We start from the raw sequence: 15,602 nt of genomic DNA, 5'->3' as shown, positions 1-15,602 counted from the left end.
ATCCTAGCGGGCATATTTAAAACAGATGAATATTCACGAGGGGCGGGAGCAGGCAACCAAAGACCTGCGCTTTCCTGGCTCCTCTTGGGAGAGCCCATTGCGTCCCAAGAGCGGAGGGGACAGAAAACGAATAGGGATTTTTGCCCGTCTAAGAGCTTGCATATCGGGTCGCCAAGGGTCGAGAACGACTGAATGGACAATATCATCATCATCATCAAGGGCAAAAGGCTGCTCGGCTGCTCTTTTTCCCCCTTTCAGGCGGAGTGATGGATTCTTCCCGGCTGGCTGCAGACTACGTTTCCCAGCATGCCTCGAGGGAGGGGCTGAGCGTGCGCGGAGGCTCAGAGGCTGAGGGGGGTGTGGTGGTTCCGCCGGCCGGCCGGCCAGCCAGTTGCGACCGAGAGAGCGCGAGCAGCGCCTGCGAGAGAGGCGAGGAAGGACCGGGGACGAGCGAGGCCGGCGCTGACAGGAGCGAGCGATGGGGGCGCTTGGGCGCCGGGTCAGTCTCAGGCTGCTTCCTCCGCCGCCTCCCCGCAGGGGCCCTGCCTGACTGACCGGCCCGCCATGGAGCCGGAGCCCCCGCCGGGCGCCCCCAACGCTGGAGGGGGAGGGCGGAGGTCAGCGCCCCCACCTCCCCCGCCGCCCCCACCCCCCGGACCGCCGCCGCTGCCGCCGCCACCTCAGCCGCAGAACGGTAGGTGGCCTCTGGCACGAAGGAAGAGGGGCGGGCGGGGAAGACCCCTTTCCGCGCAGGAGGAAGGTGGTCGGGGGAGCTGGAGCCATCAGTGGGGTCCGGGGGAGGGGAGCGGCCCTTCTGCCCCTTCCAGAGGGGTGGGAGGTAGAGTTGCGCCCCCTTTCGGTTCGAGTTTCAGTTTTGGGGTACCTTTAGGCTCAGCCCCCCAAGCCCCGCTTTGCTTTTAGAGATGGGTGGGGGGGCTTGGCCCGAGATGGAGTTCTTTCTTCCCTGTCCACCCCCACCCGTTCATCTCGCGTGGGGCGGCCCCCTCCCATTTCCTCCCCCCCTCCTTCTCTGGGAGATGTGGGGGGTCGTCCCTCTGGGAAAGGACCTGTAAATGGTGCATTTGAGCGCGGCTCCCATTCCCAGCACCCTCCTTGGACACTTCCTCCTGCCACTTCCTCTCCTTGTCAGCGGCGGGTTGCGATGCCGGTGATCAATCTTGGGTGTAAAGAGGGCCTTGAATATTTTATAACGCTGGGATTCTTAGGCCTGCTCTCTTGTTGAAAGGGAGGATCAATAAAACCCTATACAAATGCAAACCTATATTGTTATGGGAAACGTTGCAGAGAAGTGGGAAGTAAATGCTGAAACAACAAAACAAAAAACAACAACCCCACAATCTCCCCTGTTGGCTTTGTTCCTCCTTTTCTTTTTCTCTCTCTCTTCCCCTCTCCTCCCCCTCCAGCTCAGCCTCAGTATGCTTAATTTCTGCATGGCAAAACTTCTTGTGGCTTATTTTGCAATACAGAAGAGGCCCTTTTATGTGGAAGTATATTAGCCCTTTCCAATTGCTGGAATACAATGCAAGATGGACTTTGATGGGGTGGCCAGATTTTTGTCTGCTCCTAAAAATAATGGCTTGGGGATGTTAAACTAAACTGATAAAATTGGTGTAACAAAACTGATTAACTCCCCCCCTTGTACCCTTTCTCAACTAGCCAGGATCAGTACCATATCCATCTGTACACTTTCCCCTGCCCCTTTTTCTGTAGAGCACAGTTGGAAAAAGTAATAAATATACAGTAAACTTCAGTCTCTCTTTCCCAGGACAAAGCAGCTGTGACTGCTTTCTGGAAAGCAAGAAAACCAGAAGTTGTTGTGAACTAGTCCCAGGGAAATGCTGTGCATGCAGCCATTAGTGGGGGATGATCAAGTCATTGATACGGTTGCGTTGTCTCTGTGGACACTGTAGAATTTTCTGCTGGTGTTTCATTGCTTTACCATTAGGATAATTATATTTGATTTGGTTTGTATGGCAATATTTTGGCAATGTGATTCTAGTGTTGTTTGTGAGTGGCTCTGAACCTATCAGTTGCCTTTGCCGTTTTCTTCTTTTGTATGGTGTCTCGTCCATAGCTAGCTTGTGGTGGCGTTGTGCTTTAATTATTGTGTATTCTAAGATGGGATGTAGGGCGAAAAAGAGCCTTGGTTGATTTGATAATATGTAGATTAGATTAAAAATGTGTGGTTACCATGAGGGGAGCTGAAAAGTACATACAGTTTCCTTTCTGTATGTAAGCACAGCAAGGTCCAGCTATTTTTCCAGTTTGCCTCATCAAAGTAATGTTCTTTTTTTTTTTAGTAATGTGTAAACTTCCAGTTTTTCTCCTGTCCTTAAAGCAGGTATATGCTGGGTATTCCTGAACTCCATGTGTTATCAAAGAATAGGGTGTTTAACTGGCCATTTTTCCATGGCAACCACATTGACAGAATTGGAGATTGGAAGTATTTTAGGCAGCTGATGCAACTGCTATTTGCGTTTGACTTGCAGTACCATGTGAAATGAATTGCAGAGGCTTGAGATGCGGTTTAACCGGCACTCTTTCTAAAACCTACAACAGCAGGGGAAAGACTGACTTGCCACTTGAACATTCAGTGGCAAGAAGCTTGTGAGCACAGCATTCAAGGGTGCAAGATTGGAGGGGAGTAAGAAAGCATCTGCCTTCGGGTGCCATTATAGTAGCTCTCAGCCTGCATTGTGGAATCAGTTTTCTGTTGCCAGTCCCACAAAACCAGTATTAAATGTTTATGAAATAAAATAGTAGCTAAAAGGCATTAAAGTTTCCTCCTTCAACATAAAAAAGACTCGGTGCATGTGTTCTGTCTTAAAGGATAGATTTTTTTCCCTACCCCCATTATATTGGCCACTTGGTGCTTGCTAGACCTACTGCTTCAGTTGCAGTAAGGCAGACAGACAAGTTGGAAGTGTTTTTTTATGGGTTGATAAATATTTGTGTAGCTGTGCATGCAGTCTTGTATTTCCAGACTGCGGTCAATTAGAAGAGCATCCTTTCAGTTCCATGCATATTTCTGACCTTCGGCTGCATGTTTCACTGATGCATGTTAAAGCTGCATCCTGAGAGTTTGCGATGCCCAGTTTTGCATCCTCTTGTATTTTGCTCTTTTAAGAAGTTGGCTACAGTGTTGAGTTGGATTCATGCTCCTTAAGAAATGTTAATGACAGCGTGGGGGCTGACCCAGAGGTGAGGACTGAAATAGGAAGCTTCTTGTTGTATGATCTGTACTATCATGTTTTACTTATTTACTAACACTTTATAAATCAAAATGACTAAAATATCATGCATATCATACCCTTACAAATTTTTAAGACCTGTCTACTTGGCTGTTGTTGGGAGCGTCTAATACACAGTCTGTATGATTAAATTACTACTTTGATTGGATCTTATTTTGTACTGGCTTCTTTGTAACACCTCCCCTAAATGAAATCAGGCCCAATGGTTGAACATTTTCTCTGGAATTACTCTTAAAAGCAGACTGTTATACCATATGATTACAAACAGTACTTACTGGATCCTGACTTTTCCCTTTTAATATCATCATCTAAAATATGAGTTAGGGCACAATCCATCCAAAGTTTTCCCACTTTCAATAGCAGAGTTAAACATATCTTTCAATTACTGAATGGGGCTTAGAAAGACTCTGCTTTTTTCTGGACTATTTCCACCTCTGTTGTTTTGACAAAGAATATGGTTGTTGAATACCCACTTGTATCAATGCACTGTTCTATGGTAAACAGCTGTATCTACAATTTCTTACTATCTGTAATTTTTCTCTTTTTTTGAACTTTACCAGTTTCTTTGGCTTTATCAAGGGTTTGGTGTATTAAATGCTTGTTAAGTCCTTGCCAAAAGGTAGTTAGACGTGTACAGTTGACCACAGTGAAACAAACAAGAATTTATTAAAGTCTAGTAAGGATTAAAGACTTATTTTATCTTTATCTGTAAATAACTACTAATGAGATTTGGAAGTTTTTAAAATCATGGTGTATATCCTCACTACAGTTCATTGCACTTAAATCTTTGTTGCAATGGTTTTTATAACATGAATTTCAGTGACTGACTAAACATTTTTGAACACTTTCTTACTATGTGTTTTCCCATACTATCCAACATTGATCATTGGAATACTTATCTAGCTCTTCCTCAGCTGTATGATTATTGTTCTCTGAACAACGCTTATTTTTCACTGGAAGCTTTCACAGATCAGTGCATGTAAGCCTATATTTTAGGAGATTTCACTTGATGCAATTACATCATGTAGATCAAGTATAGTTTCAGGAGTTGGCAGACCTTAGCTACTGCATTTTGTACCACCTAATGTCTTCAGGGGCAGCTCCTTCTGCATTATGTTGGTCCAGTCTCTCAGTTACCAAGGCCTGAGAGACCATGGCCAGATTAGCTTTCCGCAGGAATGGCCTTGTACAAACCTGATAACTTCAGCTACCTGTTTCTCCATTCTCCAGACTTGGTGCTCTGGTTTCTGTAGTTTTGAAGTTTGCACATATTGATATGAGGCAGTAGCTTGCACTTCTTTGGTGCTATTATGGGCCAGTAGATCAAGCAAAACTTGGGTGCTGGCAGATCATCACTCCAGTGTATAACTAGCTGCTCCGATAAGTCTGTAGATTCCAAATTCTAGCCTGCTAATGCGACTTGGTATCCTTGGATCCTGATTTAAATACCACATCTATATTGCAACCTGACAATTTGCATGTTGTATATTTTTGAGGGAAGAGTGTCTTTATGGTTTCTTTCCTTAGCACGGTATCTCAGGTCATTGTTAACAACTGGAGAATGTCTGAAGCAAAAAGAAGACATGGAAAGTCTCAATTTTTCAAATCTCTGAAGTTAGATATTCCTGGGGCAGCTCAATAAAGGTTGAGATTTATAGAGCACTTCCCTTTCCTCTGCCAGCAAACTTCATTTACTTCTTATCAAGTGAAAGCATTCATTCAAAATAAAGTCCTGCATACATCTTCCTGACTTTTGATCTGAATTTCCCAATGTGAAATAGGGAGATGATGCTTGAAACAGGACCCAAAGGTATCAAGCCATGATGGTAAGGGCTCCTGTAAAGTAGATCAGGGTTGTTTACGCACAGGCAGGTTCAGTTGCAAACAAAGTGCAGTGGCAGCAGGGCATCCAACTAGCAGGGTTCCCTGCAGTTTCCCTGCCCCATTCCCTAGTAGTATCCATCTGTCCTTTGCAGGACTCTGGGGATTTTGCAGTGTTTTTTTTTTAAAGGCTCTAGAATATCACATTAATATACCCCTTTAGCAGGATGTGTAACAGGTTCTCTGATTTTTTGGCCTTCTCTTTTAAAGTGAGTTCTAGCCTCTTCTGTTAACCAAGATGTGCTTTTCATCTTATATCTCTGCAAGAGAAGCAACTAGAGTCTTATTTTTAATGAAACCTGAAAAGTCAGAGAACTTACCTGTTACACTTATTGCTGTAATAATATATTGATAAAGTGATACCTTACTCCAATTTTTAAAAAAATCACCACAATGGTGTGGGGAAGGAAATGGCTACCAGGTAGGCAGAAAAATCTGAATTTTCCCATGCGAACAACAGCCGCCTGGGCTTTATTCAGTCTTTTCCAAAACATCAGAGCAGAGTAGATTTGAGAAAGATTGGAGAAAAGCTGGGAAAACCCTGAAAGGTGCACAAATGTGGGGAAGGAGTGGGAAAAAAAACCTGCTTTGCAACCTCATGGAACCTTGGGCAGAACTTGTGTGGGTTGGTCCTGGCTGAGAGAGAATGATAATCCCGAGGCCACCCATCAAGCTTCTGGGCTGAATAGGGGTTTGAAACCTGGTCTTTCTAGTATCTAGTCTAACTATTACCACCACACTGCAGCACCTCACATAGATGCATAAGTGCAGGTGCACTACTAGGCGTTTTTGTAAAAGAAATGCTTCCATTTAGTTATAGCAGTAGAGTTTAAAAACTAACTATGGTGGGTGTTGCAAGAATGGACTCCAGCGTGAGCCAAAGAGCCTGACTTTTCTGATCCCCTGTTAAATGGCTGAGCAGCTGTTCTTCATTGTCTCCTTTTCCAAATTCTTTGTGTGATTTGGTGAAAGGATTTCTCCTGAACAGATAATATACTTTTGAAAAAGATGGCACTGGCCCATTATGCGTTGGTGTGTTCCCTGCTTCAAGCAGCCTTTTGCTTTGGATCAGATTTTTAATTACTGTCCTTTGAGCCTGCTTGCTGCTGATGGGCAGGGAAAATTTGCAAGTGAGTTGGGCAAAGTAAAACAAACCTGGCTGATAAACTGATTATCTAAAGAAAGCCTAGTGGGAATTCTGCTAATTCTAATTAATAGGTAAAAGGCAAGCTTGTGGATTCATCAGATGACTGCTGCTGAGTTGAAAAGAATTATTTGCTTCCAGCTGCATTAAAGCTGCATTTTTATTCCATTGTATTGCTCATTACAGTGGCCATTGCTTTGAAAACTTAATTGAGGGTCTGTGGATTGGTCTCCTTTTTCAGCATTTCAAGCCATTTCTGCATTACTGATAGTTTGTATTGTCAGATCTTCATCAATTGTTTGTAGGAGTACAAAGTGAAAGACACAGCTGTAGTTATTGATTACCTGTTGTCTACAAGTTAGTTAGCTTGAGGTTGGGGGATCACCTGAAACTGGGTTTAGGTTTTTTGCACACTATTGTGTACTGAGGGATGACCTGGTACTTGTTTCTTAAGTGTATGGATTTTTTTTGTGGCTGGTAGAGATATAGTACAAGTCTTTAAGGCTACTCCAGTTTGGATGCTTCTGTTTTTGAAATACTACTAGTTGTCTTGTGTGCAGCACACCAGATTTGTTGTTACATGGATGAGGCGAGCCTTGGACTCCTTCTGCTACATTTTTCTCCTTCCCCATTCGGTGATGAATTTGTTTGTCATTATATCTGAAACCGACCTGCACTTACTTTTCAAACTAGAATTGTAGAGTGTGATTTGCAGCTCTGAAGGAAAGAAATCACAGTACACAAGTCATTGACATTGCATCCTGTCTTTTTCTGGGCATATATAATTGAATGTTTCATTGCCCTGCTTGTGATTGTACATTTTTGTTCAACTATATCTTGTCTCCCAGAAAAAAAGAACCTCAGTATTGAATTAACCCACAGCCACCTCCTGGACTTTTTGTGCAGTTGGATGCTCTGCTGGGGCCCTAGTGCCTCCCAGTTCTATCTCCCCCACACAGTCCCACTTCTTTGGTAGATACAAAATGGCAGGCACTGTTGTAAGAAAAAGGCAAGTACTGCAAATAGTCCTTGGATGAACTAAAAGTGTTCTTTTATCAGAGTAGCAAGCTTAATAGTGCACAGAATAAAGGTTTTGATATTAAGTGTCGCTTAAAATGGCTTTTTAAATGCCGCTGGAGAATCAGGACATTTTAGAACTGCGGGAAGGTTGTCATTTCTTAAAGCTGAGTCTGTCTGCAAGAGAAATTCATTCAACCACAGACAAGTGAAACGCTGTAGCCCCTTCAGGATCCGTGTGTGATTTCACTTGTGTTCCTGTCCACTGTCCACTGACTTCTGAGCCAGTGTCTATGATCTTCACTGTGGTATTTGTTGAAAAAGTATCTAGTTTTGAAAAGCTACAGCCTTCACACCCACAGCAACAGCAGTATCCTCAGAAGCAATTCCAAGCTTCATCCTTCTCAAAGCTCAAAGGCCCAGACCAGGGTTAGGGAACCTGCGGCTCTCCAGATGTTCAGGAACTACAATTCCCATCAGCCTCTGTCAGCATGGCCAATTGGCCATGCTGGTAGGGGCTGATGGGAATTGTAGTTCCTGAACATCTGGAGAGCCGCAGGTTCCCTACCCCTGGCCCAGACATATCAAGGATGGGTAGTGCTCCTCCACCAGCAAGGCAACATCAGGGACAAAGATCTTGACTATCCCTCCTGGTAGGGGAAGCAGACCCCTGCTTCCCAGACAGACTCAGCAAATACTACTCTGCCTGGCATCATATGTGTTCAGACAGTTGGGTGTTAGAGATTATTCTTAATGCTTATACACTAGAGTTTGAACAGGTTTTATCATATTCTCCCGCTTCCTCCACCTGGGACAACCTGTACTTTGAGCTCGCCTTTCAACTAACTGAACTGCTGCAGTAAGGAGCAGTACAAGAGGTGACAGCTGGCCAACAGCAGTGAGGCTTTTTCTCCAGGTTCTCTGGACCTGAAGGCCCACTCCATGTGAGCCCAAGGTTCCTCGGTTGCATTCCACAGAAAGGTCCCTCTGGCAGACATCTGCAAGGCTGTGGCATGGACCATGGGCGACATGTTCATGAAGCGCTATGACCTAGCCTAGACCCGCAGCCAAGAAAAGAGGCTGAGGTTGGTTAAAGCAGTGCTCCAAGTCTTGTTCCAGTAAAGAGCATCACTCCACCTCCTTCTGTGAGTAGTTCACTAAAATCCCAGTGTGGGGCTGTACCAGAAGACTGAAGGTGCTAACATAGTTGCACCTACCTGTAACTGCTGTTCATCAAGATCTTTGGTGCAGATGCACATTCCCTCCCTAAGTCCTTGCTGTGAGCTCTGTTTCAGGTTTCTTTGTTCTTTTCTAGGAGCTTACAGTGGAAAGCAGAAACTGAGGGAGGAGGGGCTCACCTCCCAAGAGAATGTGATGGTTCAGGCTATGCTTTGCAAGGGCAGGAGTGCCCTGCATAGCCTTGAAGCTACAGTAAAAATTCTGGTGACAGGCCTGCACATAGGTGCAATCCCAGTGTGTATCTAGACCAATGTCTTCGATGAACAGCAGTTACGTGTAAGTGCAGCTCTGTTTTCTCTGTTTGGAGTGGGGGCAGTTAAATGGGCTTGCGTTGCACCCGGTTTTCTGAAACAGCTGAAATAGTGGCTGAGCATTCCAGTGCCATTCAGTTGAAAGACCAAGGTTATATTTTCTGGAGACTGATCCTTTGCAATGCTTTTCATAGAGGCTAAAACCATAACAGAACACCCATGAGCAAAACTGGGCTGATTTTGCAGCCTGATAAAAAACTTACCTTAAATTGTCTGGAATTTGTGTTACTTTTAACAGAATGTGCTGAAACATTCAGGAAGAATTCCTCTTGGCCTGGCACATTGCAAGTCTTAACAGGCAAGGGGCTTATCGCTGTGTCTCATTTGCAAATGTAATAAAAGCTATCAGGTACGTGACTCTGAAAGGTATTTACTACTGGAAGTCAGGGGTGAGCCAAGCCAGAATGTTCTGGCTGGCAAAATAAACTTCTCTGGTGGGTCTGTGGCCTGTTGCTCAGGAAGGAATTGGAGCCAGATTTGAGATCTGTCAGGAACTTGGTTTTCAAATAGCAGGAAAATAGTCTGATCCAAGTATAGTCTCCTTCTTTGGAGGTTTCTAAACAGAGACTGGATGAACATATGTCAGGAGTGTTTTGATTGTTTGTTCCTGCTTTGCAGGGGGTTGGACTTAATGCCCTTAAGGTCTCTTCCACCTCTATGATTCTATGAAGTGCAGATTGTTCATTTATCTGAAAATACATTATACACAGTCTAAAATAGTGCAGAAGGATTTAGCTGTTACCTTATGCTTCTTTTGCTGGGAGCACTGAAAATAGAGTTATTGGAAAACATATTCCACTTCCAGTAGTAGAATGGAGAATTTTCCTTTTGTGTGTATGTGTCTGTGGGCACTGATTGGATTTTAACTGTGATTGTTATTGGATTTTAACTAGCATGTGTGCGTAAGAGATAGACGGTAGACCCTTGTGGGTTGTGAGAATCATACATTCACAGTGAATGCATGATAACACAGTCGTCACAGATGATCACAGATGTTACTTATCGGTATAGATGTTCATGAACCAGGAATTGGTTCATGAACATCTGCAGTAGGTAAATCCTTGGTTAGTAGTAATTAAAAGCTTTGAAATGACCTTGAATCTTAAAGTTGACTAGAAGTAAATGTGACTTTTATTTGTTGGAGTTAAGTGGCAGAAGCTTGTACTGTAAAGCATGGCACAGTGAACACACCATCAGAAGTAAATGGAATGTATGTAGTCTTAATGTCATTTGTATAGTCTTAATGTCATGGGAAGATGGCTAATGAGCAAATCATTATATCCTTAGGGACAGTCTTGGTACCCTAGTTAACACTGAGGTATGTGTGCAAAAGCAAAACACATACTGTGTGCAAAAATAAAACATATAATGTGGAGTCTCCCTCTTTGGAGGTTTTTAAACAGGATCTGGATGAACATATGTTGGGAGTGCTTTGATTGTGTGTTCCTGCACTTCAGGGGGTTGGACTTGATGGCCCTTGTGGTCTCTTCCAACTCTGTGCTTCTGTGATAATTGGCCAGGGCCAAAGCAGTGTCCAGATGAAGCCAGCAATTGACTGTGGAGGAGATAGCCACCATGTGTCCCAACTCTACCAGCTTGAGCATTTGCCCTTCTTAAAAAATAATGTTTTGGACACAGTGTTCAACTTGGGTGCTTTATAGTATTGTGTTCTGTAGCCGACGGCTCCATGGATTTTGTCACTGCTGTGTTAACTCCCATGATTTGTTGATTAAAGGGAGCTATCAAGAGCTTACAATAGCTGCCAGAGCTGGTTCCTAGTGTAAGTAGCCCAGGCAGGTTCAGTGTTGCTAACCTGATCTTTTTGTGTTGATTAGAGACTTGGTGACAGTGATCCTTGTAAGTCAAGAGTGAAACTGAGCCTCCTCAATGATAACTGGGATATGCACGGGGGGGGGACGGGGGACGGATGACGACACGACGACGACAAGCCAGAGACCAGCCTGCAGGTAGTTGAAGGTGATGATAGCTATAACATGTTTCTGTCTTAAGAAGGATTCTGTGTTGTGCAACCTCATCTTTTCTGGAGGATTAAGGTTGCATCAGAAGGCAATGACATCTAATCTATTCCATAAAAAAGGAAAATAGGAATTGGTCAACTGTTCCATGTTGTACATTGACAAAGTATGAAATGCCTTTAGTTTCTTATTGGCAACAGAAAGAGGAGCTCTCAGAGTATAGATCTACAAATATCTTTACTATAGTGCTGCCACAGCTTGATAAGTATAGGAAGCTAGGTAGAATGAGCATATAGCATATCACGTTTATTCTGCATTAGTTAAAGATTAGTTGCTGGATTCTGTTCATAATGCTGATCCTTAATAGCCTACTGGGACCCACTTTCTTGATACACTGTACAACTACAGCTTTCATCATCTGATCATGGACTTTTGAAGATGCAACCCTTCAAAATCCTGGGATCCTTGCCTATCTGGCTGCTAAAATCATATAAGGACCACATTAGTATCAGTAACCAATCAGTAACCCTTAGTATCAGTAACCAATTGGTTACTAACTCAGGACACCTTTGCTACTTGAAGTTGCAGTTATCAATCTGCTACTTTAAAAATAATCTCTACAGAAAAATGATGTCACTAATAATCACCCAGTCTCTAACAAGTTATTCTTTTTGAAAAAGTGATTGAGAGAGCAGTAGTATACCAACTTCAGGTCATCTTAGATAACTCATCTGCTCTAGACTTCTTTCAGTCTGATTGTAGGCTGGGCTATGGGACAAAAGGGCTATGGGACAACTCTTCTAGCCTCAGTTGACAACCTTTGAGTGTAGACAAAGGCCATGCCTCCTTGTTGCTCTTGTTGGACTTATCTGTAGCTTTTGTTACAGTAGAGTATACCATCTTGTTGAAGCACTTGGAGGCCGAAACAGATAGATGAGTGGATGCATGCTAAACTGGTTCAAATAATTCTTCACAGATCGCACTCAAAGGGTTGCTGTGGGAGACCAGTTGTCATCAGCGTGGGAGCTATCCTGTGGAGTTGTATGGTGTCATTATGGCAATAAAGGTCTGATTGATTGATGTCCTCGGGATCTAGATTTAGAAATATAGAAAACAGAGCATTGGCCTACAGACTGGAAATGTTCAATTTACATTCAAATTTTCCCAAAAGAACAAGACATCAAAGATTGCAGCACTAGCAGACCACATGAGAAAAGTAATTCTGAAAACCTTAAAACAAAGACTGTTACCATATATGGAAGATAAATGCCTGATATTCAAGCTGGATTCAGAAAAAAAGAGGCACTGGAGATCTTATTGTAAACACGAAGAGAGTAAATTACAGAAGAAAATCAGCTTGTGCTTCATAGCTTACAGCAAAGATTTTTACTGTCTGGATCATGAAAAGCTATGACTGATTTTAAAGGAAATGGGCATTAGATTGTTTCGATGCACAATCTGTACTCTAGACAAGAGGCTACTGTTAAGACAGAATATGGAGAAACAGAATAGTTTCCAGTTGGCAAAGGTGTCAGACAAGGACATATTCTATCTCCCTATCTCTTCAGTCTGAAAGCAGAACATACAAGGAAAGATGGATTAGATTTAGATGAAAGTGGAGTGAAAATTGGGGGGGAGGAACGTTAACAATGTGTAATATGTCAATGGTACTACAGAAAATGGTACTAGCAGAAAATAGCCAAGACTTGAAATTACCTGCTGAATGTTAAAGGAAGAAGTTCCAAAGCAGGACTACTGCTGAATATCAAGAAGGCAAAAATAGTGACTACTGGAAAATTTGTCCGCTTTAGGGTGCATAATAAGAAAATTGAAATTGTTGAGGACTTTCTATTTCTTGGCTTCGTTATCAACCAAAAGGGAAACTGCAACCTAGAAATGAGGAGATTGAGACTAGGAAGGGCAGCCATAAGTGTAAGGAAATGTGTCACTGGCAACCGAGATCAAGTAAATTCATTTCATAGTATTCCCTATGACTATGTATGGGTGTGAAAGCTGGACAATGAAGAAAGCTGTCAGGAGGAAAGTAGATTCCTTTGAAATGTAGTGTTGAAAGAGAGCGTGTTATGGATACTGCAGACCCTTCCCCAGTGGTGGGATTCAAATAATTTAACAATTGGTTGTTTATAAGCACCATTTTAACAACCGGTTCTGCTGAAGTGGTGTGAACTGGCTGAATCCCACCACTGCACTTCCCCCAATAAATGGGTTCTAGTTCAAATCAAGCCTGAACTGTCCCTGGAAGCTACAATGACTAAACGGAGGCTGTTGTCCTTGGTCGCATTATGAGAAGACAAGAGTCACTGGAAAAGACAAGGCTGAAAGCAGCAGGAGAAGAAGACAACTCAACACGAGGTAGATTTGACTTTATAAAGGAAGCCCTGGCCCTCAGTGTCCAGGACATGAGCAATGCTGTTAGTGGTAGGACGTTTTGGAGGACATTGATTCGTAGGCTTACCATGAGTCGGAAGCAAGTTGACACCACTTAAAACACATACATTGTTCTTAATGTTTGCTGAAAGTAGTTTTTATTGTTTGCTTCCAACCCTAAAAACTATTAGCTTGAAGCCAAGAAGGAGCCCTCTAAAAGAGCAATGGAACAAAAATAGGTCAATGGGTAGCTTCACAAGGGATGGGAACCTAAAAGGCCTGGGAAAATAATATCTTCATCTGGTACCTGAAAATGTGCACATTTGATGTCAGATGAACTTCTTTGGAGAGAAAGTTTCAGAGCCTGGTCATCAGTGAAGAGGCCCTGTCTCTTTTCCTCACCTACTTGGCCTCTGAAAATGGAGGCACCTGGAGCAGGGCATCTGCTGATGACCTCAGGACACACAGGTCAGCTTGTATAGAATGAGGTGTTTTATTGCCCCATCGGGCTCTAGAGCAGTGATATTGCAAACTGGCTGCTTTTGAAAGTTCACTCTGTACTTTGATTTCGGTTGTAACAATGGTGATTCCCACACAGTAGAAATAAAACGTCCTGCAGACGTTTTAAAAAGATCCATTTTGACTTTTTTTGTTCACCTGCAGCCTGCCAAATCAGCTAACCAAAAGTGTTGTCAGCCAAAATGGATGTGCTTGTCAGTTTCACAGTTGTGCCCGCCATTTTGTGTGCTGCTGCAGAGATTCTCCATGCCGCTGCCATTCGGTGAAGATTTTCCATGGAGGCTACATCTGCTTCCAGCTCATCTGTGCACTATTTCCATGTAAAAAGGAGATGAATAAAGCTTGTTTTGCCTAGCAATCCCACACATGTGTCATTTTCCCTCTTTTTTTGTTTTCAGGAGGATGTCTGTGAAGCTACAATGACACAAATATGCACATATTGCAGCTTATCTAATCATGACATTGTAGCTTTACAGACATACCTGTGAAAAGAAGGAAAATTGACATGTGCACAAGATTTCTATGCATTAAGAAACTTTATTCATCTACTTTTTACACAACAATCATGCATGGATGAGCTGCAAGCAGAGGAAACCTCCATGGGGAACCTTCAAGGAATCTCTGCTGCAGCACACAAAATGGTGGGCGTGAATGGTGAAAATGGAAGTAAGAGGTTTGAACAGGAGAAAGAACACATTTCCTGCCTCCTTTTGTTCACTCAGCAGGCAGAAAATGTCTTTAACCCAGGGTTGGGCGGTGGGGAGATTGCTAGTTTAGTGGTTTTTGAAAAGCCTGAGAGAACTAAAACGTTGTGAAGATGTTTGTGGGAAGAGCGCTGTGCGAACTTCTTCTCCAAGACGCTTTTTAAAACATCCTCAGGACTTTTTATTTTTGCTGTGTGGGAATCACCCATGTTTCCAGATAAACACTTGACTGTTTCCAAACAGTAGTTTAAATCTGATTTTATATATGTATATCATGATTCTTTCTCACGTTACGAACCAGTTCCTGCCTTGGGCATTGGTCTTTTTCCCTGGGGTAGTGTGAAGCCAGCTTCTCTCTGTTTAGGCCACTCTGTTGTCACTTGTTCTGTCTTCCTCTTCAGAAGGGGCAAAGATGGTGTGTTTCAGGTCTAAGCGCAAGTTCTGTCAGGGGAGGTAGGGCAATTTGCCTTGTTCTCAGATAACAAGGGTTGGGCCAACGAAACTGCGGTCAACTGTGAAGTGAGGTGGTAGTGAAGATTTGTCCTTTGAGTTTCTGGCAGGGGGTTACTCTTAAGCAACAGATGAAAGGAAGTAGCATGTTAGTGAAAAGCTGCTCATGATCTAAGATCAGTAAAGGTTTTTGGAGTAGACTGTAGTAAGGTCCTGCACTCGTCTCCCTCTTCTTTGTGTTGGGAGCAGAAGGTGGTATCAGATGGACAAGATTTCCGATAGGGCTGGAGTGCTAGACTTAGAGGAGACCAGAGTTCAAATCTTACTCAGTCACAAAGCTTACTAGGTGGTCTTAGTTCAGTGACTAATTTGTAAGGTGAGTGGCAATTTTAGAAAAAGGTGAAGGTCCATACATGTCATCTTAGAATTCATGATCTTCTGTTTATGCCTGTGTCGAAGGAAGGTGGTAGAAGCTGTGCTTCCAGGGCTCCATTTTTCTCTTTGGCAACTGCAGGGTTCCTTCTGGAATCTTTTCAGGGTAGGAATCAATTTGCATCCTTTCCAAACAGGATCATCAGGGACTTGGCTTTTCTGCTATAACTTCACTGTCCGATTCTCTTATTTTGGGAGCTTGTGGTTAACGACGGTGCCTCTGGTTGCCTCCAGACCTGGTTGCTGATTCAGAGCGTGCAGGCTTGACC

At 43.3% G+C, this 15,602-nt stretch overlaps 1 protein-coding gene across 4 annotated transcripts in view; it reads left to right on the top strand.

The window, feature by feature from the left end:
- The first annotated feature begins 367 nt into the window (after positions 1–367).
- NR6A1 (nuclear receptor subfamily 6 group A member 1) overlaps positions 368–15,602 on the top strand; it is a 118,435-nt gene continuing 103,200 nt past the window's right edge. For 3 of the 4 annotated variants that reach the window (XR_007245895.1, XM_048512574.1, XM_048512573.1), the window contains exon 1: positions 368–694. Coding sequence is in view for 2 of the 4 variants with exons in the window: in XM_048512574.1 (XP_048368531.1) it covers positions 565–694 (130 nt within the window). In the remaining 2 variants the exon portion in view is untranslated. Of the gene's footprint in view, positions 695–8,785; positions 8,830–15,602 lie in introns of those variants that run through there. The other variant, XM_048512575.1, reaches the window with a different exon arrangement.

This window comes from Sphaerodactylus townsendi, linkage group LG12, assembly GCF_021028975.2.
Source record: "Sphaerodactylus townsendi isolate TG3544 linkage group LG12, MPM_Stown_v2.3, whole genome shotgun sequence".
In the NCBI taxonomy this organism is placed as follows: domain Eukaryota; kingdom Metazoa; phylum Chordata; class Lepidosauria; order Squamata; family Sphaerodactylidae; genus Sphaerodactylus; species Sphaerodactylus townsendi.
This window is presented reverse-complemented; position numbering and strand designations above follow the sequence as displayed.